Genomic DNA, 27,276 nt, shown 5'->3' with positions numbered 1-27,276 from the left:
TTGGAATAATTAAAAGAATATCTGCATCCTTGAGTTAAGTTACCAGTCTGTAACCTCTGCTCTTTCGTTTCAAGCACTATATACCTTTTAAAATGAGTAAAACCTTGAGAAATCTGTCTCCAAACGTTCAGAAAAAAGTCATAGTCAAAGAGAAAGAAGTCACATGAAGATGAAATAGTAGATTACTCATCGTACCGGGAGAGGTTAAATATGGAGCAATGAAATGAAACACGATTACAAGAGATTTACTATCGTACAGCCTCTTGACATTTCCTCCTAAGCTGAATAACAATTTACAACTGAGGAAATGAACAGCAATTAACACATTTCCTCTTCTCATCATCATGCCATCACGCAATTAAAACTACAACAAAACACCACTGCATTCATTCGATTCTGGTCTCTTTGCACACATTAGTCAGCTCTGATGCCACAGTTATGAAGCAATGATTTGCCTGTGGTAAAGTATCTCCATCTGGCCTTTTTTTTAAAAAAATTGAATCCTGCCAAAGTCAGTGTGATCTTTAGGTATTTGTCTCCACAGGCCTCTGAACTTTGAAAGAAGAGGTGTGCAGGAGGTTCACTCAGCCCTCTGGCTCCATCAAAGGTAAGACAACCTAAAAAAAAAAAAAAAAAAAAAAAGCCCTCCTTTGTCTGCTCAACTCTCTTCATCCCTCTCCTGTTACTTCCTAAAGCTCGTCTATCAAACATTTCAAGGGCTTTGAGCTCTTTGGTGTCAGTCCCTGTGAGTTGTTGTTGTTGTTGTTGTACCGGAGTGCCCTCTGGTGTTGACATCTGTGTCCATGCCTGCAGTGCTTGTCACTTCAAGGCTTGAAGGGTGCATATCTGTCTCTACATGCGAGTACAGGGCAGTCATATGCGTGTTTATCTACTCCGGTTACACAATGGCGAGCTGTATTTGTATGCTTTCACGGGAGCACTAAGCCTTTTGATGCAGTGATTTAAATAAATAGTTTGGGGAAATGTCTGCACTTGCAGAGAGTGTCATGTCCGCAAACTATCAGGTTACAGCCAGCCAACCAGCAGCCGGTTATCTTAGCTTAGTATAAAGGCTGGAAATAGACTCTACCCAAACTTACTGACACATTGCATTTCATAAAACGCAAAACATTTGCTGAGTACATATACAACAATAAAATGCACTTATACAAGGACCCTACTGACCTGCAGGGCTGTAGTGGGAGGGGAGGTAGAGTTCATCCTTCCTTCCTATCTTCCAACTATTTTCAGATCAATTGTATCAGTCAATGAGGGTAAAGTACAGTTTACCCACTTCTGTATGTATCACTACACCCTTGTCTACTTCTAAGTAAAAAGACAGAAGCAAAGTGTCCTCAAAGTATCAAAAGTAATAGTACAGTGAGTGAGAAGTAGATGATACTAAATTGCCACTGTGGCCGATATATTAGCTAGATATGACAGTATTAGATCATTAACACTGAGCTGACATGTATATAGGTATTCACTTTGTGAAATCTGAACCCCATCTAAACAGTATTTTGTCACAAGCCAAAAAGCTCGGAAGCCAGTTAATATTTAACAATGCTTTGTATTGTAGACGTGCACCATTTGTTTTTTAACATAAAATCTTAAGCCTACAGCTGTCAGATACATGTCGTGGAGTAAAAAGCAGAACCATTCCAGCTGAAATGTAGTAAGAGTAGACTAAATCTACTTTTGACCTCTGAGGAGGAGTACGCTCCTTTGAAACCAAAACTACAAAGACGAAAAAGCAAAATCTGTGGCACACCCTCAAGTCACTCAGTATTTATTTATACATTGCTTTATGCAGGGTTTATGTGATGCAGCAGCACACACTTCATATTACTACTTTCAAAACACTGTTTGCTCCTGGATTAGCCTTATTTAAACTGCAGAGGCTCATTTTTGCAGCCCGTCGTGTAATGACAAATCGTTGCAGATCTTAAAGACTGAACAATAAAAGCAGGCCTTCCAGCTGTCTGTTGCAGTCAAGTTTAGTGTCTTTCTACCAAGCACGCCTCAACCTGCCTCCTCAGCACCTTTCAGCAGTTTCCACATATTATTCCTCCCGTGTGAATAGCTCCCTCAGAAATGGTTATTTACACTCTGTTCAAACCGATGTGGACAGGTAGTCCTGCTGTCTGAGCACATGCAATATTAATCTGGTGATCCTGTTGCAAATAACCGTCCGCTTTTTCTTCTCAGCAGTCTGTTTTTATGCAGGTGTTTCTTTATGAGGGGTGTATGTGCTGTTTGCGTTTGCTGCAGATGTAACTAAAGATTTGATACACTGCTCCAGCAGAGTCTCTATAGTCCTGATCAGAAGAATGTTCACACTGAGGTTTAGAGGCAGCACAAAGATGGAGAGCACACCCACGAACTCTATCATTACATTCACCTCCAGGCAGGGGAAACCCCTCTGTAGCCACCCGCACTGGCTCCTGTACTGTGAGTCCACGTGGTCCTCCGTGCTAAATGTCACAGGTATACCTGTCTTTGGCTCCTGTCCTGCAGATAAACACTCGGGGGAGATGAGGACAAAGTCTCCATGGTGACACGCCAACATCTGCGCACTATTCCAGGAACACGCTCTGTGAACGGTGCAGCTGCTCTCTGTTTTCTCTGGGTCAACACACTCTGATACTGAAGTCCCAGGGTTCACCGTCTTGGTGGGCGCAGTCAGCGCCGGAACAAGGTCCTGCCAGTAACTGATGCCATTATTGTTAACTCCATGTTTCTCTCTTTGTGTCCTTACCATCTGTGCACCAGCCTGCTGACGTCTTTGCAGGCCCATGCTCATGGTCAGGAGGATCAAGAGAAGCGAAAGGAAGGCCATGACCCAGCAGGGATTTACAGTGCTGGACATGGGGCTAAACAGGTTGGGCAAACATCTGATGAGGGAGTTGGTTTTGTGCAAACAAACAGCAGCCCACACTTCCTCCAGCTTCCATCGCCACCTGACATTAAGGGCGACGACGACCCACACTGATAGGCAGCAGAGGTAACTGACAACATAAGACAAACTCTTTTTTATGTCTTTGTCTGGATTGTCACCGTCCGCTTCCTCCTCTTCCACGGTTTCCATCCTAACATAACAACGTTGTGCATTTGAGTTGGTCACTCTTTGACTCACTGCCCTGTAAGCAACAGCAGAGTGAGGCCACAGTAGTCTGCTCAGAGTCTCCACAGCAATCAGAGGTGTGGTCAGGAGCAACACTACCCCATATGTGTGGCTGAGAAAAAGCAGGAAGCGCAAGGCAATCACATCACCGAGTTGGGTCAGCTCAGTCAGCCAGGACTCAAAGATGCAAAGGAAACTCAGAAAAACTGTGGAGGAAAAAAGAGAGAAGTGAATTAGGTGTCGGATTAGGGCAGTGACTCCCAATTGTGGTGCAGTTCAGTTAATTTCAAAATGAAATGAAACACTCTACCACCCCACACACACACATACACATCCTCTAAAAATTCAAAATATTGCATCTACTCCTTCAAATATTGCTCATTTCAAAAGTTTGCTGACACATGTCTCCTATTTCACTGACGAGTACAGTCTCAGTGTGTATGTGCACCCAAGGTTTCCAGTTTCCACATCACACTAGTTCCATATTGGCAAAACTCATGATTGGCCTCTGAACTAGTTACAGTGTCACAAAATCAAGCTGTGTCATGTTGGGCTGTGAGTAATAATAATTTCATTCAATCAGATAATCATTTGGTCTCTAAAATGTCAGAAAACTGTCAAAAAAATCATAATTTTCTTAAATCAAAAGAGACAACTTGTCTGGCCAACACTAATTTTCTTAAATCAAAAGAGACAACTTGTCTGGCCAACACTCGAAAAACAGATTTTCAGTTTGCTATCACATGAGACAAAGAACACAACGTCACAGTTGAGAAGCTGAAACTAGGAAATGTTTGGCTGTTTTGCTCTTAAAATGACTTTTTGCTGTCCAGTGTTGCTGTTTCACTAGTTAGTTAATAAACTAATTGTTCCAGCACTCAATAATTACGAGCATTCAATAGCATCCTATCTAAAATCCTTTACAGGTGGTGTTGATGTAGCTCTTCGACTGTGTGGGTACATCAGGAAACAAAGGGTTGCGGTCACCCGATCATGTCCTGATACTCACCTGCGACCAGGAAGTCGGTGAAGATCAAGAGGCAGCAGCAGCAGAAGCTCACAGGACTGTGGGAGGCAGCCAGCGAGGGCAGGAAGAGGAGACTGCAGGCCAGTTTACAAACACACAAAACCGCCGCTCCTTCCAATACACCATCCATGGCTGCAACACAACACACACATGTGGGTTTAACATATCGAAAAACTGGTTTTCTTTTTTTGCCTCAGGGTGGAGGAGCTCAGGAATGTCAGGCACTCTGCTGACGCTTAAACCTCCAACAATGTTGAACATTTCTCTAAATTTTTATACACTCACATTACGTGATCGACCCGCTGTCAGGGAATGTTTCTGACCTGTGGTTGCAGATCAATATTTTTCTTTGTTTACATTAGTAGTGAACCATGGACCAGACAGATGTTTACAGTTGATCAAAAAGAGGAAACTCAGGAATAAGTTCTCCTTCCACTGTCAGTGCATATTGTATTATATTTAACAATGACAATGAATACACAAATGAGCATGAATCTTCTCAGTAACATGAACACAGATGCAAATTTGCAGTACACTCTTTTTCTATGACCTGACTGTAAATATTTCCACCCCTTTGACAATGAAAAGTACAATAAGACTGGGTCGACCTGTTACATCCATCACATGATCACAGCGTGCACATTCAAACTACACCTACACCAAACTACACAAGAGAAACATCTAGATTAAAAACAAAACAAACTGCTGTGAACTTCATTAGTTCTTACCTGCACTCACAGAGCAGCATGTCAATATGAGCTTCAAATGTTTCATCCCTTCTCTTCACCTCCCCCTTTGCTCCACCCTCAAGGGGATAATGACCCTCTCCCTCCTCCCTCCCGCCTCCTCCAACCACCACCACCACCACCAACCCCCCTCCTGTGCTCCCTTGCACCTGGCTCGCCGTGGAGGTGAGCGAACATGTGCGTCTCAGAGGGTGTGGCCTTGTTTGTACAGGCAAGAAAACCTGTCGAGCAACTAACTAACAGTGAGAGATGCAAAGTCTGCATCTGTGTGTGTGTGTGTCTGTGTGTGTGTGTGTGTGTGTGTGTGTATTTTTCATCTTCACTGAGCATGTACAAACTGTGTTACACCCACCTTGTTCAAACTACAGTATGTCATTTCAAAGGTTAGACTACCTGTGACAAAGATGATGCCAAACAACAAATGTTTCAGAGATACGGTTCATTTGCACTTTTCAATGCTTCCCCATCATTTATGAATAATAAATGACGGTGGTCACTTTAGTTTGCAGCTGAACATTGTTTGGACAGGTGCGACGCTCCTGTTTAACCGTCAGAAATGGAGTTTCGTTGTACATTATGTATCTACAAGGCTAAATCTATTTCTGTGGCCTCTCCTAGGGGAACATTCTCATTACCTGTCTTCTCCGATTACATCTAAACCGTCATGATGCTGGGTCACAGGACATTTAGCTTTGCTTATGCCTTATGTTCAAACCACGCTTGGAAAAACTGGGTGTTAACACGATGCTCCTGACAGATGGAGATGTGAAAAACATTCACGTTGAAGACTTAAAACACTAAACAGTTCATTCTTGACCTTGGAAACGCCAGTTGACAAAACAAAGGCTGTTCTGGATCTTTCTATTGTATCACAGCAGGCTGATTGTCACGAAATTGTGACGGTCAGCCTTGAAATGATGTTTCTGAGCCCTTTAAAAGGATGTCTCATCCAAAATTTCAATTTCTTTTTTAGTTTGCAAAAACATGATGTGCTCTCATTTTTGAAAACCTTAAACTGTGTCTGTATAATAATCAAGTGACAGTTTTATAAGTACATTGTACCTTTTATTATAAGCATGGTGAGTTGGTCCTCCCATAAGAGGTTTTAAACCTCTCATAACAGTGTGAAAGTACTTTTACTGAGTAATAACCAGACAAACTTCTGCTTTTCCTCTCTAATTATTGGCGCCACATCCAAGCACATTTTCTCAGCGACTCTCCTATCTCCATTTAATATCATGGTGCACGGCAAAGATATGAGACGGAGTCCTGTTTTGCATGAATTTGAATGTATCTCCCTTTGTATGATGATGATGCAGGAAAGCAGCCATGTGTACAAGGTTAAACCATGACCTGCTCAGAGGACTTAGTACCAAAATACATTTCATATATGAGAATGAGAGAGTCGTTTGTGCTGATGATCACACTTGAAATTACATGCTAGCACCTCGCTGCAGCGTGGCCTTCGTAATTAAATTTGATGTTTGTTGTTTTTATGTTTCCCAGCAATCAAGTGTGAAATTTCAGAGTGTGGAGTCCCTTTCTAAATGCATTTCAGACCCTGTGAAGGCTGAACCATTAGGTGCAACTTAACTACACTGTGTACTCTTCACTCATAGTAGTAAAATGACTTGTTTATGCACGAGGACTTTAGATTGATGTCTACAGAGAGCACAAAAGCTACAAAATGAGTTGTTTTTTATATTCAGTTCATCCTCATTGATATAAAACTGATTGGACAAAATACTAAATGCACTAAAATTCACAAAGTACAGCCTCTAAAATCAACAGCCTCATAAAGACATTGAAAAATTGGTGTATAATCCAGTTATTGTGAATACATGATGATGTCAAAGTGCCTGCCTTTGTTTTTTGTTTAATCCGAGCATCATGTGCTGTTATTATAATGCCTCATTTTCACATGTAAAGCAGTAGTGCTTAATCATTTATATTATGTCCTATTTGCAGCCATGAGGCAAGCTGAGGATCTGTGGCTGTGGCAGCAGTGCCATCTCCTGCTGAGCTAAGCACAGAGCATATTAGCAGCCTGTCAGGCTGCTGCTGAGAGGATTACACTGTATACAAACTGTATGTGACCATCGTGCCACAGCTGTCACAGAGAGCTGGGGAAAAAAAAAGATGACACCAGCGTGCGATCACATGTTTCTGACTGTATACTGAATACAGTAGCTCTGTATTTGAATAGCTGATCAGCAGTGTGGAAGGAAGAAAGTCATCCACACACATGCAATAATATGTTAACACCACAGCTGTCACTGTGCGCGGAAAGCCGCGTTAAATGTGAACTTTATTCGTGCAAACGCGCACGGTTATTATCCTTCAACGCTGCAGCAACATCTGCAGGAAAATGGTTTCAATCAGAAACCAGAAAATGGGTTAAAAAAATCCGTTTGAGCTCAGTGTTTAGATGCCTGCAGCACCCAGAAGTGAACAGCAGGCGACCCGGAAGGTTTGAAGTCCGACTGAGAGGCGAGCAGAAAGAAGAGTGTAATCCTTTATTAAATATTTCTCCTGTCGCTGGTTCAGGTATGTTGGCCGCTCGATGCAAAAAAATAAAATAAAATAATAATAATCTTTTTTTTTTTTTTTTTTTTTTTTCCTCTTCACACAGCTCTCTTGTGTCGCTTCGCCACCGTTTCTATTTAAGTCATGCAAAAGTTGCAACGCAAAGAGAGAGAAAAAACAGCGTTTGCAGCGCGCAGGGGATAAAACACTGATTTCTTTTCTCCTCTGTCGTCCGTATAAAAGATTTCATTACGCGTCAGGATGAACGTCGACATTTGGATTTATGGCTCAGCAGCTGCAGAGCATTCAGCAAAGGCATGATGATTGTTGTAGGAAGTGTCAGGCGTGTTTTTTTTTTTCCTCCTCAAGCCGGGCTATTCAAACCTGCAAATCAAAGTAAACAATCGTTCGTACGCTTAATGCAAATATGGCACATCCCGACGCGTCGCCACGGCGTTTAATTACATGTGGGGAATCATCTCCTTATAATATTCGGATCTGCAGAATATGGCGTCCAGTGCTTATAAAAATAAGACAGGGCTGCCATTTTTGTTTTCCTTTTGTCTGAAATTTTTTAATAAACTGTCTGAGAATGTGGGAGAGGCGGCGGACCGAGCGAGGAGCTGCGAGGGATCGTTTCTCTATGGAGGAGATGCTCTTATTTAAAAAAAAAACTGCTCGGGTTCAGATTTGATAAGGGGTGGGAGGAGGAAAAAAAAAAAAAAAAAAAAAAGCATCTTAAAGCTTCTTCTTCTTCTTTTGGGTTTTTTGAACGGAGGAATAATTCAGCACAGCAGCAGGTACCAACAAAAAAGGGGGAAAGTTAACCCTAACTTTTGTCTCTGAGGTGGACTTGTATTCCTTTCTACGGGTGATCTAACAGTAATTTTCCCGTTTGTTTTATTACAGTGATGAAGCTGAAATATTGAGATTTGAAAATAGTTTGCTGCCTGCACATCACTGTGGTAACACTTCACTCTGAGTGCTAGTCATCTGCATGATTATTACAGCACCTGAGCGATAATAAATACATTAATTAGACTCCTCTATCTATGAAATAATAATAACAGTGTGTACCCTAAATAGGTCTTACATTAATTCAGCAACACTTGATATTAGATCATTTATAAGGCTTTCTCAGTTGTAACAAATGGCTTTGTTAATTCATTAATGACTGACTAATTAACTCTTTCCAATTTAAGGGTTGCCAGGTTGTGTAAAATCTCTGACTATTAAATTTCCATTAATAAATGCTTATGGATTCTGCACTTTGTAGTCTCCAGTTATGCACGTTAAGTCATTCACAAAAGATGTTTAACTCTCTCAAGGCTGCTGTTGTTTGGTACATGTAAGTAGTAAAACCAGATTTTAAGACATTTTTCACAACCTGACAAACCCAAAGGTTTTTCTAAATGCCTCAAGTGATCAGTGAATGCCAAACTTTCCTTTCTTCCAGCATCTTAATTGTTAAAGTTGCAGCTTTCCTTTTCATATATTATAGTAAACTCAATGTGTATGGATCAAACAGTAACTTTATATACATCAACTTGGACCCTGCAAAGTTATAATGATACATTTTCGCTATTTTCTGAACTTTTATTGACAAAACATACTAAAATCAATCAAGAAAGTTACCTGCAGATAAATAAACAATCAAAACCGTTATTTGCAGCCCTAAAGAGCAGCATGTAGGGTTTTATTTTTCAAGATATTGAGCCCATCTTTAATGCACCTGCATCAGAAATACAAGTATTTTTCCTACCTGCTAGAAATACTTCAAAAACAAGATAACTTATAGATATAAACATTTAAGCCATGTACAAACTCAGCTGCATTAGTGCAAAAAAAAGAAACATAAAACTATTCTGGCAAAAGTGGCACAAGTGGTCCTAAGTAAGTCCAAAACCAATACAATGTAGACCTGAGTCTTTAGGCTGGGAAAATTAATCTGACATGCATGTAGCATGAATGCACAGCAGTACACAGGAACTGTGATACCTCACTACCAATGACTATTTTCTCTGTGAAGCATGTCATTTTAAAAAGTGACACAAAGATGTCGAGCAGCAGTCAAACTCCTGAGGCTGATCCCTCGAGGTAGAAAGCCTCCAGGATGTGAAACTGATCCCCACTGGCATCATTAGAGAAATATTTTGTGGGGTTTACTGTACGCTCGTACCCCTGGACGTATCGTTTTTGTTTCTCTTGGCTCGGAGATGTGGACTGTGTTATGCCTCTGCTAAGCCAAACAGACTTAGGAATGGTGAAGTGTGCCAAAGCACGCAATGCAAAATGTTTTAAAAAGGAACTTCATATGAGGTTGAGAGGAGAAGCTATGGAAAGAAAGGCCTTCAGATCATAACTTCCAACAGCATGCGATCGTGAAAAAAAAAAAGAAAAGTGAGACCATTTCTGTCCATCTGACTAAACAGGGTGAAAAACCAGCCTGATCAAGCTCGGTGTTAACTGCAGCCTATAAAAATGTTACAATTTAGAATATGCCTTGCTCTTATTTTGCTTTCGTGGATGTAGAAAAAGGAAGAAATAACTGTTGTGTCACTTACAAATCAGTGTGCAGTATCCTCATTTAAGTTATTCCGTTTTCATCATATTTACCTCTCAGTTTTTGACTCTTAGGTTAAGTCTTGCTGTGACTCTGAGGTGAGACTGTGCAACGTTTGTCCTATTTCCCATCAGATTCAGTCAGCTAGGGCCCCACGTGTTGAGGAGGACAGATTAGGATCCGAACCACATCACTTTTAACATTTCTGTGTTGTCTGATAACCGTTTTGGGTGAGTCCTCCCTAACTAGCTGTTGTAATCACGAGATAACTTATCTGTCAGGCACCATGCCCATCATGAAGTCTGGTGGTTGGAGATCTTCAGAAAATGCTGTTGGACTCAAAACATTTTCGCTGACTTCATTTACCACGGCAGCTCAGACACCTCCTCTGCTGTCTCTGACGAAACTCCGGTTTAGAGAGAAAGGTCTCCTCTTGCCTCTTCTTGGATGATAACTAATACAGAATGCCTTTGATATTACACTATCACAAGACTGGGATACAGTTATCTCAAATTATCACACCAAACAGTCAGCTGCTGTTCAGGGGGAGAGCTTCTGAAGTTTCTAACCACTGTTTTTCACACTAATAATAGATCTTCACATCAAATTTTACAGTTTTTAGGAATATATTAAACAACAGCGGTTATTAACCAAAACCTAGAGATGACCAAAGATGATTAGCAAGAAAGAAAAATGACATTTTGCTGCACAATTGTCCTATAATTTCTGCCTTTTTGTGCGTAAACATTAGAGATTAAAGTAAGGCAAAAGAAATCACTCACCTATTGAACCAGTTGTGAGGTGTCTCAAGAAAACATTGCTTCATTCAAGGCTGAAAAAATTGTGAACCACTTGTCTTGCATGTTTACAAAAATGTACTCCATACATGTACTGACCAGTATTTTACTGATGGACGGATGGAGAAGCTGTGCTCACCTTGGTTATGACCCTTGTGTATTTATTTCAGGATGGCTGAACCTCGCTTTAACAGTCCCTATTTTTGGCCTCCGCCTACTGCTATGCCTGGCCAGGTGAGTGACTGGTATTCACAGTAAACCTGAGGCAGTAAAGTGATTGTATTGTGAAATTTCTGGGTAAAGGATGATTGTTTTCTTTAAATGGTTTTAAGTAATGCGCTTTTTAAAGGAATAGTTTGGAAATATTTGTTAATTTTCTTGCAAAGAGTTGGTTTGGAAGATTGACGGCAATCTCTCTGTAAATATGAAACTACAACCAGAAGAAGACGGTGACAAAATCTGCTGTCCTGAACCTTTAAAGCTCACAGAGTTATGTGTTATATCTGGTTTGTTTAATCTGTGAAAATTGGCTATCAGCCTTTAAACCGTTATTTATTGTCATTAATTAATTATAATTATTACACTTTTTGTATGGATTAAACAAACAAGGTATAATGTGTTAGTTACTGAACTTTAAAGGTGCTAAGCCAAGCTAACATAGTTAGTGTACAGATATGAAAGTGGCATCAATCTTCTCATCTAAATCTCAGCGTAATGTCAAAAATGTCAAACTATTCCTTCGATACAGTTGTTCCCACTCAGGGCTTGTTCATGATGATAGCTGTCCTCAAACACTACTCACAAAAATGTTAGGGATATTTGACTTTTCAGTGAAATTTATGGAAAACGTAAGATCATGCAATGGTAATTTCTTCATCTCAAATAATTTATCGAAACAAAAGCTAACAACAGTGGTGGGTACACCACAACAACAAATGTAAATGTCTCAGTAACTTGTCTCCTTGAGCATCGATTACAGCTTGACAACAACATCTCATGCTCAAAAGTCGACTTACTGCAACCTGCTGATAACACTCTGTGACACTCTAAGCTCAGTGGCAACTTCTCTTTGAGTACATCCCGTTTGAATCCTCGCACTGGCTCCGTAATGTTGATCGATTGTTAGGTGTTGTCTTGGTCTCATGATGCCAAAATTCTCATTGAACCAAAACATTTAGTGGTCGAGTCATGCATCAGACACTTATTGTGATTTTTGTGGTTAATCACCTTGTTAGAGAACAGCATGTTACGCAATGAATACTGAAACATTGAACAGTTGGACATGTGCATTCAAAAGTATGGAGAAGGTCAAAGTAACTTCACCTATAAAGGTTGTAGTGCTTTTTAGGAGCACTCTGAGATTTCATCCAAAAGCCAAATATCCCTTGCTTTTTGTGAGTAGTGTATATTACCTGCCTCCCGGTCAACCACAAGAAAATCAGTTGCTATAGCTGGATTGCAACCAGCAGAGGGAGATCACTGCATATTTATAGCACATTGTTCAAAAACCTTGCACTAAACTGTCCAAATTGGACCCTACATCACTGCTAAATGAACATATATGTTGGTTTTCACCTGAAAAAAGTGGTCACAAGTCAAAAAAAAGTTGAGAACCACTGGTTTAATACAGCAATTGAATCTCAGACACATTTACAGTAAGGAGGAAGATTTATGTACAATGGCACGTATCAGCCATTAGAGGGAACCATCGCTTCATAAAGTGACGCTGACTGAACTGATGGCTGTTCTCTTGTCACAAATGTTGTTTCCTGGCTGTCAGCTGGATAACCTAGTCTTGATCAATAAAATCAAGGAGCAGCTGATGGCAGAGAAGATCCGACCACCCCATATGCCCCCTGCCTCAGCCCCTTCCCAACAGCCTCTACTGGCTCCCACCAGCCAGGCGGATGGCGTCCAGCACGGGATGTCCAAAGCCCAGCAGATGCCGATTCTCCACAGCCACAGCCCTTCTCAGCCTGACATCGCCCTGCACGCCCGTCCCGCCTCCAGCTCAGTCACAGGTACACTGACTCCTCCTTGGTTCAGCTTTCTCACAGTAACATTTTGTTGCATTGACTCTAATGTTCTGTTGGGGCTTTAGCAGACTCTTAACAGCTCAAAAAAACCAACTTAACATTGTTTTATGGCCTCGATACTTAATGACTTTATTGCTTATTATTTTGAACACATGACACGTTTCAGAAGTCTGCTACAGAAAACTACACATTAGTTCTGTTTGGAGTCTCTAAATCATAGTAAAGTTAACTTGTGTGCAGTCTTGTAGTCTTGTGAGCAAGGTGCTGACTGCGAATCACATCCAGTCGAATACTTTTGTTGCATATCATCCCCATCACTCCCTCATTTCCTGTCATCTCCCTACTATTGGCTGTCTAATAATTATAATTCATATGTTCTATACCTAAAACCATGATTCAAGAAAAGTAGGTAAATGGATTGAAGTGGTAACAAGTGGTGGTATCATAATTGTGTATGAAAAGGGCATCCTCAAAAGGCTCACAAGCTTTGTGAAAAGCTGCATAAGCAACACCTTAATAAATGTATTGATTTCATAATGTACAATCCATAATATCATTAAAAAGCTTCAGGGAATCCAGAGAACTCTCAGCATGTAAGGGGTAAGGATGAAGCCAACATTGAATGCCTGTGACGTTCAACTACTCTGTATTAAAAACTGAAATCCTTGTAGACACTAACAATGACTTTTCCGTGGCTGCTGAAGTCAGTCTGTGGATGCTTGAAAAGAAAAGAAACACAACTCATCTTGACTTGAATAATTAGGACTTTATTCAAAGAAACAAGTGAGTTTGGGATGCATCCCCTGATCGGATCCCTTCTGAATCTCTGTGCCGAATTGCTGATCCAAATTGTGGCTAGCTTTTTATACCCACAGGAAAAACACGAACAAACATACTGAAATCTGAAAATGTCCGTTTCAGGAACCGACTTCCATTGTTGTCTTTCATAACTTATTTTACCACATCTGTCTTACTACTAAGAGAGAGATAACAAAAGGTCACGACACAGAACCTGAGAGAGAAAAGTAAAAAGTTCAGCAGAACCTCTCACCGTTTTCCCAAGAGAGATCATAAACACTATAGAACGCTTGTTTTTCACTTAGAGATAGGTCATTGTAAATTCTTACAAACATACATTTCATATTCAACTATAATCTTAGGAGAGATCAATGAAATACTGTGGAAGGCTTATAAGAAAATATACCACATTTGCAATCAGAGTGATGATTGTTGTTGACATTACTCTTTACATTGCACTACCACGCCCCAAGTTTTTATCTTCCATGGTGGAAACAACACCTTAATCAAATGTGCAATCGCAGTTTGTGGCAAAGGAAATGCTTGTCACTATTATCCTTCTCAAGAAAAGATTTTGCAGCTAACAAAACAGTTAAAAGAGTTCATGTGTCTATCTACATGTTGAATCTGTGCAAAATGTTGGTATGAAGGCGTTAATCACGTTAATCAGGATGATGAAAAATGTGTTTGTACATTTTACCAGGTCGTATTCTGGGGGATGTGAATCTGAATCTGGACGAAAAGGCAGCTATAAAAGCCAGAGGATTATGGGAAGACTGGCATCTGCGTCAACTTATAGACCATCCTTCCAGGACAAACCATGTCTCAGGTAACCACAGTCTGCACAGGCTCATCATATTACAGTAGTCTGCCAGAGGCTGCCGACCATCCTGATTTCAAAACAACAGCTACATTATTCGAGTAAACCAGTTCAAACCAGTCCAATCCACTCACGAGTGCTTCCAGATCAGTTTACCTGTCTTCCTGTTTTCTGTTGTATTTCAATGGAAATTCTTAGTCTTGTGTAACTTATTGCAGCCATGTCCTTGTTTACACTCACATGACTCACAGGAGTCGCACTGGCATCCAGAACAGGCAACCTCAACACCTCAGAGATCATCACCCCGACCACACCCACCTCAAGTAGCCACAGTCGGCTGGGAGGAGCCCCAACACCACACTTCATCTCAGGGTTAGCCTGCGGTCACGGGATGGAGCCTGGGAAAAACAACGGTGGCCTTGTTGGACTCCTAGGCCCTCCTCCAAAGGAGGAACGAGGCCGTAAGAAGATCAAAGCGGAGAATGGGTCTTCTCTTTTGGTGGTGCCCTACCCAATTTTAGCCTCAGGCAATGACTGTGTCACCATCACTGCCAAAGAGGGTAAAACATACAGGTAACAAAGGATATTTTGATATGTAGCTTCTATCACCTGGTAGTTTCTTTGTTCTTCTTCAAAAATAACCAGTATTATTTATAGATAGACAGACCAAAGTATACTGAGGTATCAAGGTGCCTCTGACGAATAGCTCATATTTGTTTTTCACATAATGAGGAGTTTCCAAACTCCCTTTGTGCTCCTAAAGTGATCTACAAGGCCAAAAGTCAATAAGCCAATAATAACTTAACAGCCACCAGTCTTTGGCTCATCAAAACATAAAAGCAGGGTGGTAACTTCTGCTTATCCGGCATGGTGAATCAGCCAACCAGCTCAGCTCCTTCTTCCCCACAACAGTCCAGTGCAACATCCGCAATACTGCAGACGCTAATCCACACCAATCCGCCACTCGTGTACAAGACCCTGAGATATTAAGACTTCTTCGCTTAATGCAAAGAACATAAAATGATATGTTTAAAAACAAAGAATTAAATAGTGAACTCAAAATATAATGCTGTGGCAAAAAAAGATTTGGTTGCCAAAGAAACTCATCATGTCTCTTGGGATGTTCACACAGGTCACCCAGCTTTCTTCACTATAAAGCCATGACAAAATATTTACAATATACTCTGAAAAGAGGGAAAAATACTTTGATCCTTAATCAATCATTTTATAATGTGTGTAATGTGTAATCTGTGCGTCTTCTGTCTGTCTTCTCGTTGCAGGTGTAAAGTTTGTCCCCTGACCTTCTTCTCCAAGTCAGACATGCAGATTCACTCCAAAACGCACACAGAGGCAAAGGCTCACAAGTGTCCTCACTGCACTAAGACCTTTGCGAACGCATCATATCTGGCCCAGCACCTGCGCATACACCTGAACGTCAAACCTTACCGCTGCTCCTACTGTGAGAAATGTTTTCGCCAGCTTTCCCATCTGCAGCAGCACACCAGGTCTGATCTTGACACGCATCACAACGTTTTTGTCATTGTATTGTCATCAACCAAAGCTACAATGAGCATATTCATTGTAGTTTTGTTGGTTTTGAATATTCTTTTACATACACATATGCATATATCCCCTCTATGTTTGGCCATTATGAACAAGGGGAATGTTTACAGCATCTTAACTTAGAAAAAAACATCCTTTAAATTAGGAAAGGAAAAGAAAATAATAGTGTTGTCATGTCAAACAACTTCACTGTCAACACCACAGCTTAACTAGCGTCAGCTTGTTGTAACTGTAAGAATTGTGTGACAAGTTGCCATATGTGGTCTAACCAGTTTATGAATATTATATTACGTTTCAGGACTCATTGTTTACTTTCTGGTACATGTACCAACTTGTTGCTTGTTACACACACCAATGAGCACAAGACGAGACGGATTTCACCTGAATAAGTGTTAAACCCCAAAACAGGACATTTAAATTTAAAGAAGAAATTAACTTGGTTTGTTTTTTGGGTTTAGTTTTTTTGTTTTTTGAGACTTTTGAGCGAGAAAATAATTTTTGGCACCGCTCATCACTTGAGTAGTTATGTCCCTTTACTCATATTTCAGTGTTTTTCATCTTTTTGGGTCAGTTTGAATAGCTTTTGTTTGCTAATCTTTGTAATATCTAAATATCTTTCAGAATCCATACAGGGGATCGGCCATACAAATGCGCCCATCCCGGATGTGAAAAGGCTTTTACACAGCTGTCTAATCTGCAGGTAAACAAACCTCCACACTGTGTATCAAGCGGTTACCAGAGTGTGAATTCAATATCTTCTGCAAGGATCTCACTTTGCATATATTTTTAATGTGATAGTTAAACTGAATTGAGCTTTCTGTTTGGTTTTTTTTTGGCTGCTGAAGTCTCACCAGAGGCAGCACAACAAAGACAAGCCCTTCAAATGTTCCAACTGTTACCGTGCCTATTCAGACTCTGCCTCGCTGCAGATCCACATGTCTGCACACGCTATCAAAAACGCCAAGGCCTACTGCTGCAGCATGTGCGGCAGAGCGTACACCTCTGTGAGTTGGAAAACTTATGTCTTAAGATCTGAATTAAACGCACTGGAAATGTGCTCATGTGTTGTTGTTTTTTTTGTTTTGTTTTGTTTTTCCAGGAGACGTACCTCATGAAGCACATGTCCAAACATACAATGGTGAACCATTTGATTTCCCATCACTCCCCTCAGCACAGGACAGAGTCTCCTACCATCCCTATACGGATCGCCCTCATCTGAGCTCAACACCCCGTCTCCTGCCCTCCCATTAGAGACGTTTCCTGTGATATCTGCGCTCATCTGTTGGACTTTGGACCCATTAACGGGTTTTAAAAAATGTGCCAGATTGTACAAGAATCTTGTGAAGAGGTGCTCTTTTGACGAGTATATCCTCATTTCCTTTTTTTTTTTTTTTTTTTTTGCTGACCAGATAAGTATTATCGGGGACATCCAAAGATGACTTCTCAGCACTTTCAGGCCTGGAAATGACTGGCCTAAAAAAAAATTCTTTTTCTATGTGACTTCACAGAAAAAAAAAATGCTCCAGGCAGCTACATGGAAAAACTTTTTGTGTTACAAGAGATTACATTGTCCTTTTTTATATGGTCCTTTTACTTTCTTTACTCAAGTCTTTGCAAAACAAAACATATATTTGCATCAGAAATAGTCTTCCGTTAGCTGGGTTGCCAAGTGAACATAAAGGTGAATGCTTATATAAAGTGTATTCATGTATATCGTGCCACTTTTTATGTCAGTGTTTGTAATGTTTCACCGATCACGTGGCTATAACACGCACATTAATTGTTTTGTTACAGTCATATTCAATGAACTTCCTCTCCCCCTGATGTGTGACTCATAATTATATGGACACATTTTATTTTATTTCTATAGTTTGTAATGTTATAAAATATGCTCAAAGCAGTCCAAATAGCCCACAAGCCACTAAAGTTGAACTAAAACTTTTAACTGATGCAATGAAGATGAGGACGTCCGCTTTCAGGTGTTGTGAGTAGAAAGAAAAACCCCTGAAAATATAATTTATATTGACATATCTACGAATATGATGTTAATATTAGGTCGAATGATGCTCTCAGCCAAAAGACTGAAGACCAGACCTCCACTCTGCTGCTGCTGCCACACAGACAGATGAGCTCCTGTATTAGGAAACATTAATGGGTTATTAATGTTTTTCAGCTCTAATATGTAACTAAGGCATCACACGTCTTTGAATACTCATTTTGCCATTGTTTTATGAATGAACACTTTCCATTTTATATGCATTTAAGCCTTAACTTTGTTACAACTCTAAGGTCCACCCTTGTGTTACATTTTTTTTGTCATAGCATGATGTATACTGTAAATAAACTATATTAACTGTCAACCCGTTTTATAATAAATGATTCTATAATTACTCATGTGATGGTGAAATGTATTTTTTTTGTTTTTGTTTTTTAGGCTTTACGTCAAAGCTTGTAAGGAAATATTTCTAGGAAATGTTTTCACGTAGCTCTAATGCATTACGTGGAGGAAAGTGTTTAGTGTTTAGTGTGTTTAGTCACTCCTGAAAAACAAGGTAACATTTGTTCAGCAGCATTCATAATAAAGATATGTCCTCATTGTTTCTAGATGGGTTTTTTGGTGCCACAGATGTTGGGTCTTACAGAAATATACCCAGGAAGAAAGATGATGACTTGTTAGAGTTTCCTTGTTTCTCACCTTACGTTGATATAAGGGAAACATTTCAGTTAGTTTCATGAGAAAACAATACAATTAAATGACGAAATGATGAAAAAAGGAACCTGTAACTTCTTTTTGAAAATGAATGATAACGTTGCTCCATAACTGCTGGATGTGTAAATAAGCAGCTGTTTGCTAACAAGTTCACCATATCACCCCAAAATGTTCACATTTTAATTCTGCTGCCCTCAAGTAGCCACAAAAAGTTTGCATATAGTATTATATATAGCTTTTATGGGATCAATAAAGTTTATCCTATCTTATTTCAACTGTTCCTCATTGTCTATAAATGTGAGGACAAGTGACTGGTTCTTTGGAGGGAATGCACATTATACATACACATCACATGGAGATGAAAAGTTACTGGAAACCAGCATCTATAAAAAGACTAACCTCAGAACACTAATAGCAAATGTACCTTAATGGCCAACACATCCCAAACATCACCAACTCAAATATTTAAATTAGTGGACGATCCGCTCTATCTCAGACTGTCTGGAGAAAGTGGTCATCAGCCATCACATGCTAGCACCTACACTGAGAAAGAAATACTGTTTTACTGTTGTCATAGTTATTTATTTATTAAAAAAAAGATAAAAACAATCAACTAAAACACGAATTGTGTTTTATTTGCAGAATTCAGATGAATTAAAGTCTAAGTTATTAAACTTTCCTGATGCTGCTGATGGTTTATTTGCATCAGTAATGTTTTTGAACACGAGTAAAATTATCAACAGTAAACTGAGAAACATCATTGAGACAACAGAACATGTTACACTGTACTTAAAGTACATCTGAATTAGTTATAGTCTTGGTCCAGACTAACACTTCTAACAACCTCAGTGCTAATCAAGAATGATAACAGGTGTTTTTATCACTCTTTTTTCCACATATATTGTATAGCTGTCCCAGGGTGCACACTGTCTCTGTCCAAGTTTAGCTGGGATGTCTGTAACTGCTTATCACTAACCTCCAGCACCCTGCGACCCTGATAAATTTAAGTGGTAATCCTACACATTAGAGCTTAGCAGCTTCTTAAAATGTAGGAAAGCTCTACTTTTACCAAAGTATAAGGCAGTCTAAGTAAAAGGATCTGAATACTTACCATAGTTTTAGATTGACTACCATAAATCACAAACAAGAAGGCGGATTAACAAGATTTATGAGAGCACAATAGTGCGACTCGTGCTTCTTCAGGTTTACCACTGTCTTATAATTAAGATATATATAAGAATGAAGGAAGTTCAAAATCTGTTTATAGACACAACTAGGGCAAGGACTACTGACCCCTGATAAAGAGGTTACTATCAGCTGTCATTCTGCAGCTCCATCAGTATAAAAGAAAAACAGTTTAATCCAGTGTTCCTCTCCAACGAGTCACATGATAGATATGATGGGCTATTATATGATTCATGTGGTTCAAGTTCTGCTACACCAAACTGCATTCATTTTTTGGATGATTTTACCTCCGTGTGCCTTGAACTGTTGTTCAAGGCACACGTTAATGAAATCATCCTGGAGGTTCAGATGGGAAATTAGTGGAACGACTGACTCACACATCTGAAACGTGCCAAAAACCAGTGCTGGCCCAGATGCTGAGGGCGCCATCCAGGGGGCGCCACAAATGGGGGAAGAAAAAAAAGAAAAGAAGAAAAAAAGAGTAACTTTCACTTTTTTATACTAAAACTCGTTGGTACTATTATTTCTTGATATAAAAATATAAACCCACGTTAATTTAACTGAATAGCAAAGCCTCTTAAATAACAATAATACACGTCTATTGACATGTGGTTAACTAACGTTTGCTCTGCTTGTAATAGTCAGTCAGACGTTATTCCTTTTTCTTAAAGGAGTGAACTCCTTTATTCCAGCAGTGTAATGATAATAAAATCTAATGAATCTAATCTAATTTGCATATCAGAAATAATCTTAAGTTTTTTTATTTTTATTATTTTGCTACATTTTATTCTTGGTATCATTTTTTTTTTTTTTTTTAATTTATGATTAGACTGTAACACCCACACTCCTCTCTTCAGATGTGTTGCTGAGATATCTGAATCCCTAGTCAGTCAAAGCAGTGAGATAAACATGTATACACTCTTCCTTCTGTGTCTTTCTCGTCTATAAGGGCACGTTTCAGCAGGATCACATGGGTGCGACTATTTTGGGGCATGCGGGCGAGGTGTGTTTACAGAAGAAACACACCTGTTTGCAGGTAGACTCCATGGCAGAAGCCCAGCAGTGTTAAGCGCGTTTTATCCGAGAGAGCAGAGAGCAGACAGAGAGAGAGCCACTCCCTGCGGACTGACGCTATATTAATGGTTGGACACAGAAGGACCTTGCCGAGTCCGACACACTGGTTGTGTGAAACTCACGCAAGACCATATTTAGATTATCATCATGCGAAGATTTTAGGACGTTACGGATGTAAACCAGTGACAGCGACTCAGAGGTAGGCGATCAACTCCTTTAGAGTCGGCTTGGACATTTTGTAGGCTGCGCAGGCTTCAGAGGAAAAACTTTTTGTTTTTTGGTTTGGTTTTCTTCACATAGTTGTGCAGTCTCTTATTTTGAAATGTCTCTGACGCATGTGCGAGGACTTCATGAATTTGGACGGTTTTAGTCTGATTCGTGAATACGTTTGACCCGGTTATCCGTCTATGTGTCAGTGTCTCATGATTTCTCAAGTAGCTCCTCCCGAGATACATTATCGACTATGGGACATATGAACCTAAAGCACGAAACAAGGAAAACACAGCAACACATTTGAAAAGAGTTTAAAATACATACTTTAGTTCTGTTATTTAACTTACTTGACACCAAATCAGATATTATACACTTTATTAGACGCTTATGCAAAAAAAGAAAGAAAAAAAAGTAAGTAAGCACAGAGGAGGAGGCTGACACAATCCAGCAGCTGCATGCAAGCTTTGCTTGGTTAACATAAACTCATTTTTGGGGCCACTTTTAGGCACAATCTAATGTGATCCAATACAACAACTCTGCCATAAGTTCTGCTTCTAGAAAGATATTAATTAATTAATTAATTAATTAATTAATAAATATATAAGATTAATAATTTTAAGTTTTAACAGACACTAAATTAGGCTACAAGTTTATTTTTGAAGTTGTAGTTTGCAGTAGACTTAAACAGGGCTACATCAGTTAAGTTCACACCAAATGTCTGGTCTGATTCATGCTCTTAACTTAATGTTGGATCAATCCCCGAGGCACAAGTAAAGAAAAACATCTGGTTATTTATTTTCTAAGTCTGGTTTCCTCTTGTGTGTTGATGATTTAAGAATAGTTGGAGGGGACAAAAAGTGTTTTGCATTGGTTTCAAATGTGATACTACTTCCTTATTCTTGTTCTTCTTTTTTGGGAACAATAGGCTGACGTATAATTGCCCAACATCTGAAAGGTACGGGGCAAGGTCAATTATATATTATTGTAACTGTCTGTGTTGCAGTGCTGCATAATGTGTCTTTTACAGTAATCTTATGTTTTACATTTGATAATGACGCAGTGAAGTACAGATGATCATTTTACCTTACAATATAGGATTTACATTCAAATATAAAGTTAGACAACAACATATAGAATATTTACAGTAAATCAGTATAGTAATAAATAATAGATACTGTAGTATAGTAATAAGTTGTCCAAAGTCTTCTTACTTACCTTATATTAAATAATGACTGTATAAATTACATGTTTTTTCTCTCATTGCTAGTTATAATATTGAGGTAATGACCATCTCATACATTGTACAAGTGTATCACCTACCTTAAAACTCTCAGGTTGTCTTTCCCTGTGGCTTTTTTGTCTTATGATGATTTGCATATCCAAAGTGTGGATTTTACTAACAGCAAGCTTTTACTTGCCACCTCAGAAGATCTTATTTTATCTGATCTTACCTTATCTTATTTTGGATAAGGCACCTGGCCTAATGTAAAATTAATGTTAATTTAAAATGTTTGGGTTCAGAGTTAAAAGGATTAAACACAAATATTACCCACCCATACCAACCCTGCTCTGGTACGTCAGTAATGATTTTCAAAGGAATACCCCTTCTTTCTTTACTCAGTTGCGTTTTCATCGATGACACTACAACTGCCTTTCCTTTCTTTGGCAAGACAAAGGAATGATCTGCTGAAATTGGACACCAGCGTTCTCTGACAATGGGGTATCTGACATCTTTAAAAACTACTTTATTGTTAACCCTATTGTGTAATTTTTGTCTTCACTCTTTAATCTGTCTTTGTCCTATCTTTGCAGATACAATCAGAAGATCAAAAGTGTTTTGAAATGCTTGCTTTGCATTCCTGTTGCACTCTGTGCTGTCTACTTCTCACCACTCTCTTTCAGGTATTTAAATATTAACTCCACATAGTTGATCATGACCTAACGACAAGACACACTTCAACTGCATGCATTTTAGTCGAGTTATATGGACCAATCACACATGCCACACACCCAGCACCCACACAACATGAAACAGTGTACGTACCTTTTAAATAACTATGACATGTTTCTGATGTTAGATTTTTAACAGGCTTCATACCTATGAAAAAATGTCACTTGGAAAGTGGAAAGATGTTGTCTCTGGACAACAGTGTGGATGCCAGCCTTGATCTTGGGTAAGACACATTTACATTTAAGTGTAGCCTTTTATACTGGAAATTGTGTCTTTTGTTGCAAAAAGAGAGTCAGAAAAAGAGGTAATACATTTATCAGAGCTGAAATGATTTTATGAGTTTAATTCATAGAGCAATAGACAGTAATAAATTGATTTTTTTTTCAAGTTAATGAAATTTGTGAAAGACTAAATGATCAATTGAGGAATATTTGGCACATTAATCGATAATTTAAATGATGAGTTCCAACCCTAAAATGTTAAATTTACATAAGACAGATGTGTTTGATACGGTGTACTAACATAAATCTGAATGCTGACATCAGGTCATTCTTAGAGCAGTATTTCACTTCCTGTAATATATTATAATTTTTTTTTTTTTAAATCACCACACAGGTATTTCTCAGTAGTGAGTCCACTTTTTCAAAACTCTTTATGCAATCAGCACAACAGAGGTCACTATAGACTAAACCAGACATGGGCAAACTGCGGCCCGCGGGCCGTATACGGCCCATTAGGCTTTTCAATACGGCCCGCCAAACTTATCCACATCCAAAAAATAAAAATATATCTTACAAAGATATGTGTCTCATCACTGTGCGATGAAAACTCGGCGAGCTAGCCCCCAAAGAGTAGCAACAAAACCCACAAAATGATGCAGTATGTCTCATCTTTGCTGTTTTGTGTCAAAAGTTGTATTCCAGCATGAAGAAACGCTGCTAATGTCTCTGCTAATGTCTCCTGCTAATGTCTCCTGCTATGTCTCTGCTTTAGTTTGAATCAGTCACAAAGCTCCTGGTTGTTTACATAAAGACAAAGAGGCTTTAAATATGAAGTGAGACCTCTTGGTCTAATCAATTCTCCTGACTCTGATTGGTCGACAGGTGACAGGTGTCAATCATCCACACTCTGTGTTGTTTTAGCCTTAGCAGCACCGCTAGTTGCTACCTGCTGCTTCATATTCTTTTAGTACTGCTTGTTTCAAACATCACGTCGTATTAAAACTCGAAGTCTTCTTTCTTCGCCACCCTGTGAAGACATGTTCATTATTAGTCTGGCAGGACGGGGCCAGGCTTGGTCCTGCCAATAAGGCGCGATAACTTTTGGGCTCCTCGGCCTGCAAACGTCGGATGAGTGAACATGTTTAAAAAAAATCAGCGTGAAAAGTTCAATTGTGTGAGGTGAAAAGTGAAGATTTTTTTAACAAAAATAGTTTAAATATATTCAAATGTTTAAAAACACACAAGATGTTAAATGTGGGCTATGGGGGGGCTATGAGGTCCTGGCCCGGCCCCTCTGTCAAATTTTAGAACCCAATGTGGGTTAAAAAGTCAATGCAAGTCAAAAAGTTTGCCCACCCCTGGACTAAACTGTGGATGACTTGACGTTGCTTTGACCCTAAATACATTCAGTGACACCTCACTCAAACTCAACCGCCATCGAAACTCTGGATTTACACTCCATATTGGACATGTTTAGATACTGCTGTAAAAACTGTAAAATTTACATTCAAAATGTAAAATATAAAAATGGCTCATGCAGAAAATGAACTGCAGTCAAAAAATAAAGTCAGAGCCACTTCAAAGTCAAGAGTGAATCCTGTAATTTGTGTTGGTGGTTCTTTTTTAGGCCATTGTGTCCTAAGTTAACTTCACACCTTTTCTTCGGTTACAGATTTGATTTCTCAGGTCTGAATTCATAATTCACACGCAGTTTTCTTGTTGGGAAACAAATGTTGATGATTCCTGAGATGTGTGTGTTCTGGTTGCATTACTGCATTTTGGATGTGAGATTAACTGTTGTGCGTAACTGCATGTTGGTAAAGAAGATTTTTGAAGAAGTAACTTTAGTACAGAGAAAAAACGGGGAGAATCAAGTGTCTTCAACAAATACGGCAGAAGACATTTGCGGACCCCGATTTTGAAACAGTCTTCTGTTATTTCAGGTCAAGAAGTGACGTGCAAACATGCACAGACTGGAAAGCTCCCATTATCTGGGATGGAATGTTTGATCCTGATCTTTACGACAAAACACACCAGAGTGAAGGATCCTCTGTGGCTCTGACAGTGTTTGCTGTGGGCCGGTGCGTTTTTCACATCAATATTTTAAACATCTGAACATTAGGATGATTGTGTTTAACTGGAAGACTAACTTTAAGATTTAAAAATAAAAAAGATAACATTGATCCTCTGTCCTCTTTCACTATAGGTACCTGGATGCTTACCTCCTGACCTTCCTGAACTCATCAGAGCATCACTTTATGTTGGGTTTGCCCGTCACATATTATGTTTTTACGGACACGCCAGAGAAGGTGCCAGACATTAAGCTTGGTCCACTGCGAAGCATTAAGGTTATCAAAGTCAAGAGGCACTCCAGGTGGCAGGATATCTCCATGATGCGAATGAAGACGATAGCAGATGTCATAGAGTCGGATATTCGTCACCACTGCACACACGTCTTCTGTTTTGATGTGGACCAAGTGTTTACTGGGAGATTTGGCTCTGAGGCTCTGGGGGATTCTGTGGCTCTGCTCCACGCACACTACTACCACCTCCCAGAGAGATTGTTTACCTACGACCGCAACCCAAAGTCCAAGGCGTACATGGAAAGTGGAGATTTCTATTACCATGCTGCTGTGTTTGGAGGCTCGTGGAACAGTGTAAAAGCGTTGACTGAATCCTGCTATCATAGCATCATGGAGGATAAAGAGAATAACGTGGAGGCACTGTGGCACGATGAAAGTCATCTCAACAAGTACATGTGGCTTCAAAAACCAAGCAGGGTACTCTCTCCAGAGTACTGCTGGGACACCAGCATCGGAGACAGAAATGACATACGAGTTACCCGACTACTGTGGGCAACAAAGCACTATGATACACTCCGCACAGATTAGCATGTTTGAGTGCATCACCTACCTTAAAACTCTCAGGTTGTCTTTCTCTGTGGCTCTTTTTGTCTCCACTGATTTGCATGGCTGAAATGGGGAGTTTACTAACCGAGTGAGTTCACTCAGAAGATTTTAATTAACGTAAATTTATCCAAATGCTGCCTTTGTTTGATTGCCAATGTATACGAACAATGTGCTCAAACAAAGTACTTTGATCTAAGCTAAACACGTCTAAGTGTTCTGACAAGTATCATATGGTAACGATGCAACTTTCATACTTTGTTTTTCAAGTCATCTTAAAGAGGAATATTTTTTATTGTGTTGTGTTTATTGTTGTACGAATTTCAATGTTTTTGCTAAATTTCAGAACTTTATATACAAATTGTAACAAATATTTATATGATTATTGCAGGGACATAAATAATGAATTCCAAAGTAGTGGAAATATGGATTGTTGACATAATGTAAATAAGGATGTAGTTACTGCATATCCAGCTGAGCCAGATCAATAGCAAAAGTTGATTTTTCTGTTTATTGAATATTGCATATTCTGTGAAATGCAATACATATTTATATTAAATGGCTGTAACATCTAAACGGTCTATCTGTGCACACTAATTCAGAATTAAGTACATACGGCAGGTGTCGCTCAGGAGGTAGAGCAGGTCATTCGCCAGTCTGATCCCTGGCTCCTCCAGTCCGCATTTCAAAGTGTCTTTGAGCAAGATACTGATACTGATACCATCTGTGTGTGAATGTGCATGAATGGTAGCTCCTAAAACTGATGAACCTTGCGTGGCACCCAATGCCATCAGCCATTAGAGTGTGTGTGTGTGTGTGTGTGTGTGTGTGTGAATGACATATCTAGTGTAAAACACCTTGAGTTGTCTACTAGAAAGGAACTACACTAGAAAGGTGCTATATAAGTACAGTCTATTTACTATTTAATTCAGTTTATGGACTTTGTTTGCCACTGTCTGTTCAGATAGTGCCGAGGAATCAATGTCTTAAATTTATTCATAATAAAAGTACTTTGT

At 39.4% G+C, this 27,276-nt stretch overlaps 3 protein-coding genes across 11 annotated transcripts; 2 read left to right on the top strand and 1 right to left on the bottom strand.

The window, feature by feature from the left end:
- Nucleotides 1-1,143: 1,143 nt before the first annotated feature.
- On the bottom strand, nucleotides 1,144-5,107 carry LOC104919375 (uncharacterized). Its single transcript, XM_019262926.2, has 3 exons — nucleotides 4,880-5,107; nucleotides 4,134-4,283; nucleotides 1,144-3,330 (listed from the first exon to the last, which is right to left on the bottom strand). Exons 1-3 carry the CDS (start codon nucleotides 4,923-4,925, stop codon nucleotides 2,219-2,221), a joined length of 1,308 nt encoding a protein of 435 aa, XP_019118471.1. The 5' UTR covers nucleotides 4,926-5,107; the 3' UTR covers nucleotides 1,144-2,218.
- A 2,202-nt stretch (nucleotides 5,108-7,309) lies between these two features.
- znf362a (zinc finger protein 362a) lies at nucleotides 7,310-18,392 on the top strand. 6 transcript variants are annotated; one of them, XM_027279800.1, is made up of 10 exons: nucleotides 8,138-8,223; nucleotides 8,333-8,388; nucleotides 10,954-11,017; nucleotides 12,564-12,804; nucleotides 14,321-14,446; nucleotides 14,689-15,010; nucleotides 15,718-15,942; nucleotides 16,622-16,700; nucleotides 16,846-17,004; nucleotides 17,100-18,392. In XM_027279800.1, the coding sequence occupies exons 3-10, from the start codon at nucleotides 10,955-10,957 to the stop codon at nucleotides 17,217-17,219; spliced, it is 1,335 nt and encodes a 444-aa protein (XP_027135601.1). In that variant the 5' UTR covers nucleotides 8,138-8,223; nucleotides 8,333-8,388; nucleotide 10,954; the 3' UTR covers nucleotides 17,220-18,392. The 6 variants fall into 6 exon arrangements, with proteins under 6 accessions (XP_019118447.1, XP_019118448.1, XP_027135601.1 ...); XM_019262902.2 differs by lacking the exons at nucleotides 8,138-8,223; nucleotides 8,333-8,388 and adding an exon at nucleotides 7,310-7,444; XM_019262903.2 differs by lacking the exons at nucleotides 8,138-8,223; nucleotides 8,333-8,388 and adding an exon at nucleotides 7,312-7,444 and having other exon boundaries at nucleotides 12,597-12,804.
- A 2,294-nt stretch (nucleotides 18,393-20,686) lies between these two features.
- Nucleotides 20,687-26,828, top strand: LOC104919360 (N-acetyllactosaminide alpha-1,3-galactosyltransferase-like). Of its 4 annotated transcripts, XM_027279631.1 has the most exons (7): nucleotides 20,688-21,168; nucleotides 22,108-22,137; nucleotides 22,804-22,902; nucleotides 22,995-23,084; nucleotides 23,261-23,356; nucleotides 25,298-25,435; nucleotides 25,561-26,828. In XM_027279631.1, exons 3-7 carry the CDS (start codon nucleotides 22,898-22,900, stop codon nucleotides 26,243-26,245), a joined length of 1,014 nt encoding a protein of 337 aa, XP_027135432.1. In that variant the 5' UTR covers nucleotides 20,688-21,168; nucleotides 22,108-22,137; nucleotides 22,804-22,897; the 3' UTR covers nucleotides 26,246-26,828. The 4 variants fall into 4 exon arrangements, with proteins under 4 accessions (XP_027135434.1, XP_027135432.1, XP_027135433.1 ...); XM_027279632.1 differs by lacking the exon at nucleotides 22,108-22,137 and having other exon boundaries at nucleotides 23,272-23,356; XM_027279630.1 differs by lacking the exon at nucleotides 22,108-22,137.
- Nucleotides 26,829-27,276: the final 448 nt, after the last annotated feature.

The sequence above is a fragment of the Larimichthys crocea genome, chromosome VI (assembly GCF_000972845.2).
Source record: "Larimichthys crocea isolate SSNF chromosome VI, L_crocea_2.0, whole genome shotgun sequence".
In the NCBI taxonomy this organism is placed as follows: Eukaryota; Metazoa; Chordata; class Actinopteri; family Sciaenidae; genus Larimichthys; species Larimichthys crocea.
This window is presented reverse-complemented; position numbering and strand designations above follow the sequence as displayed.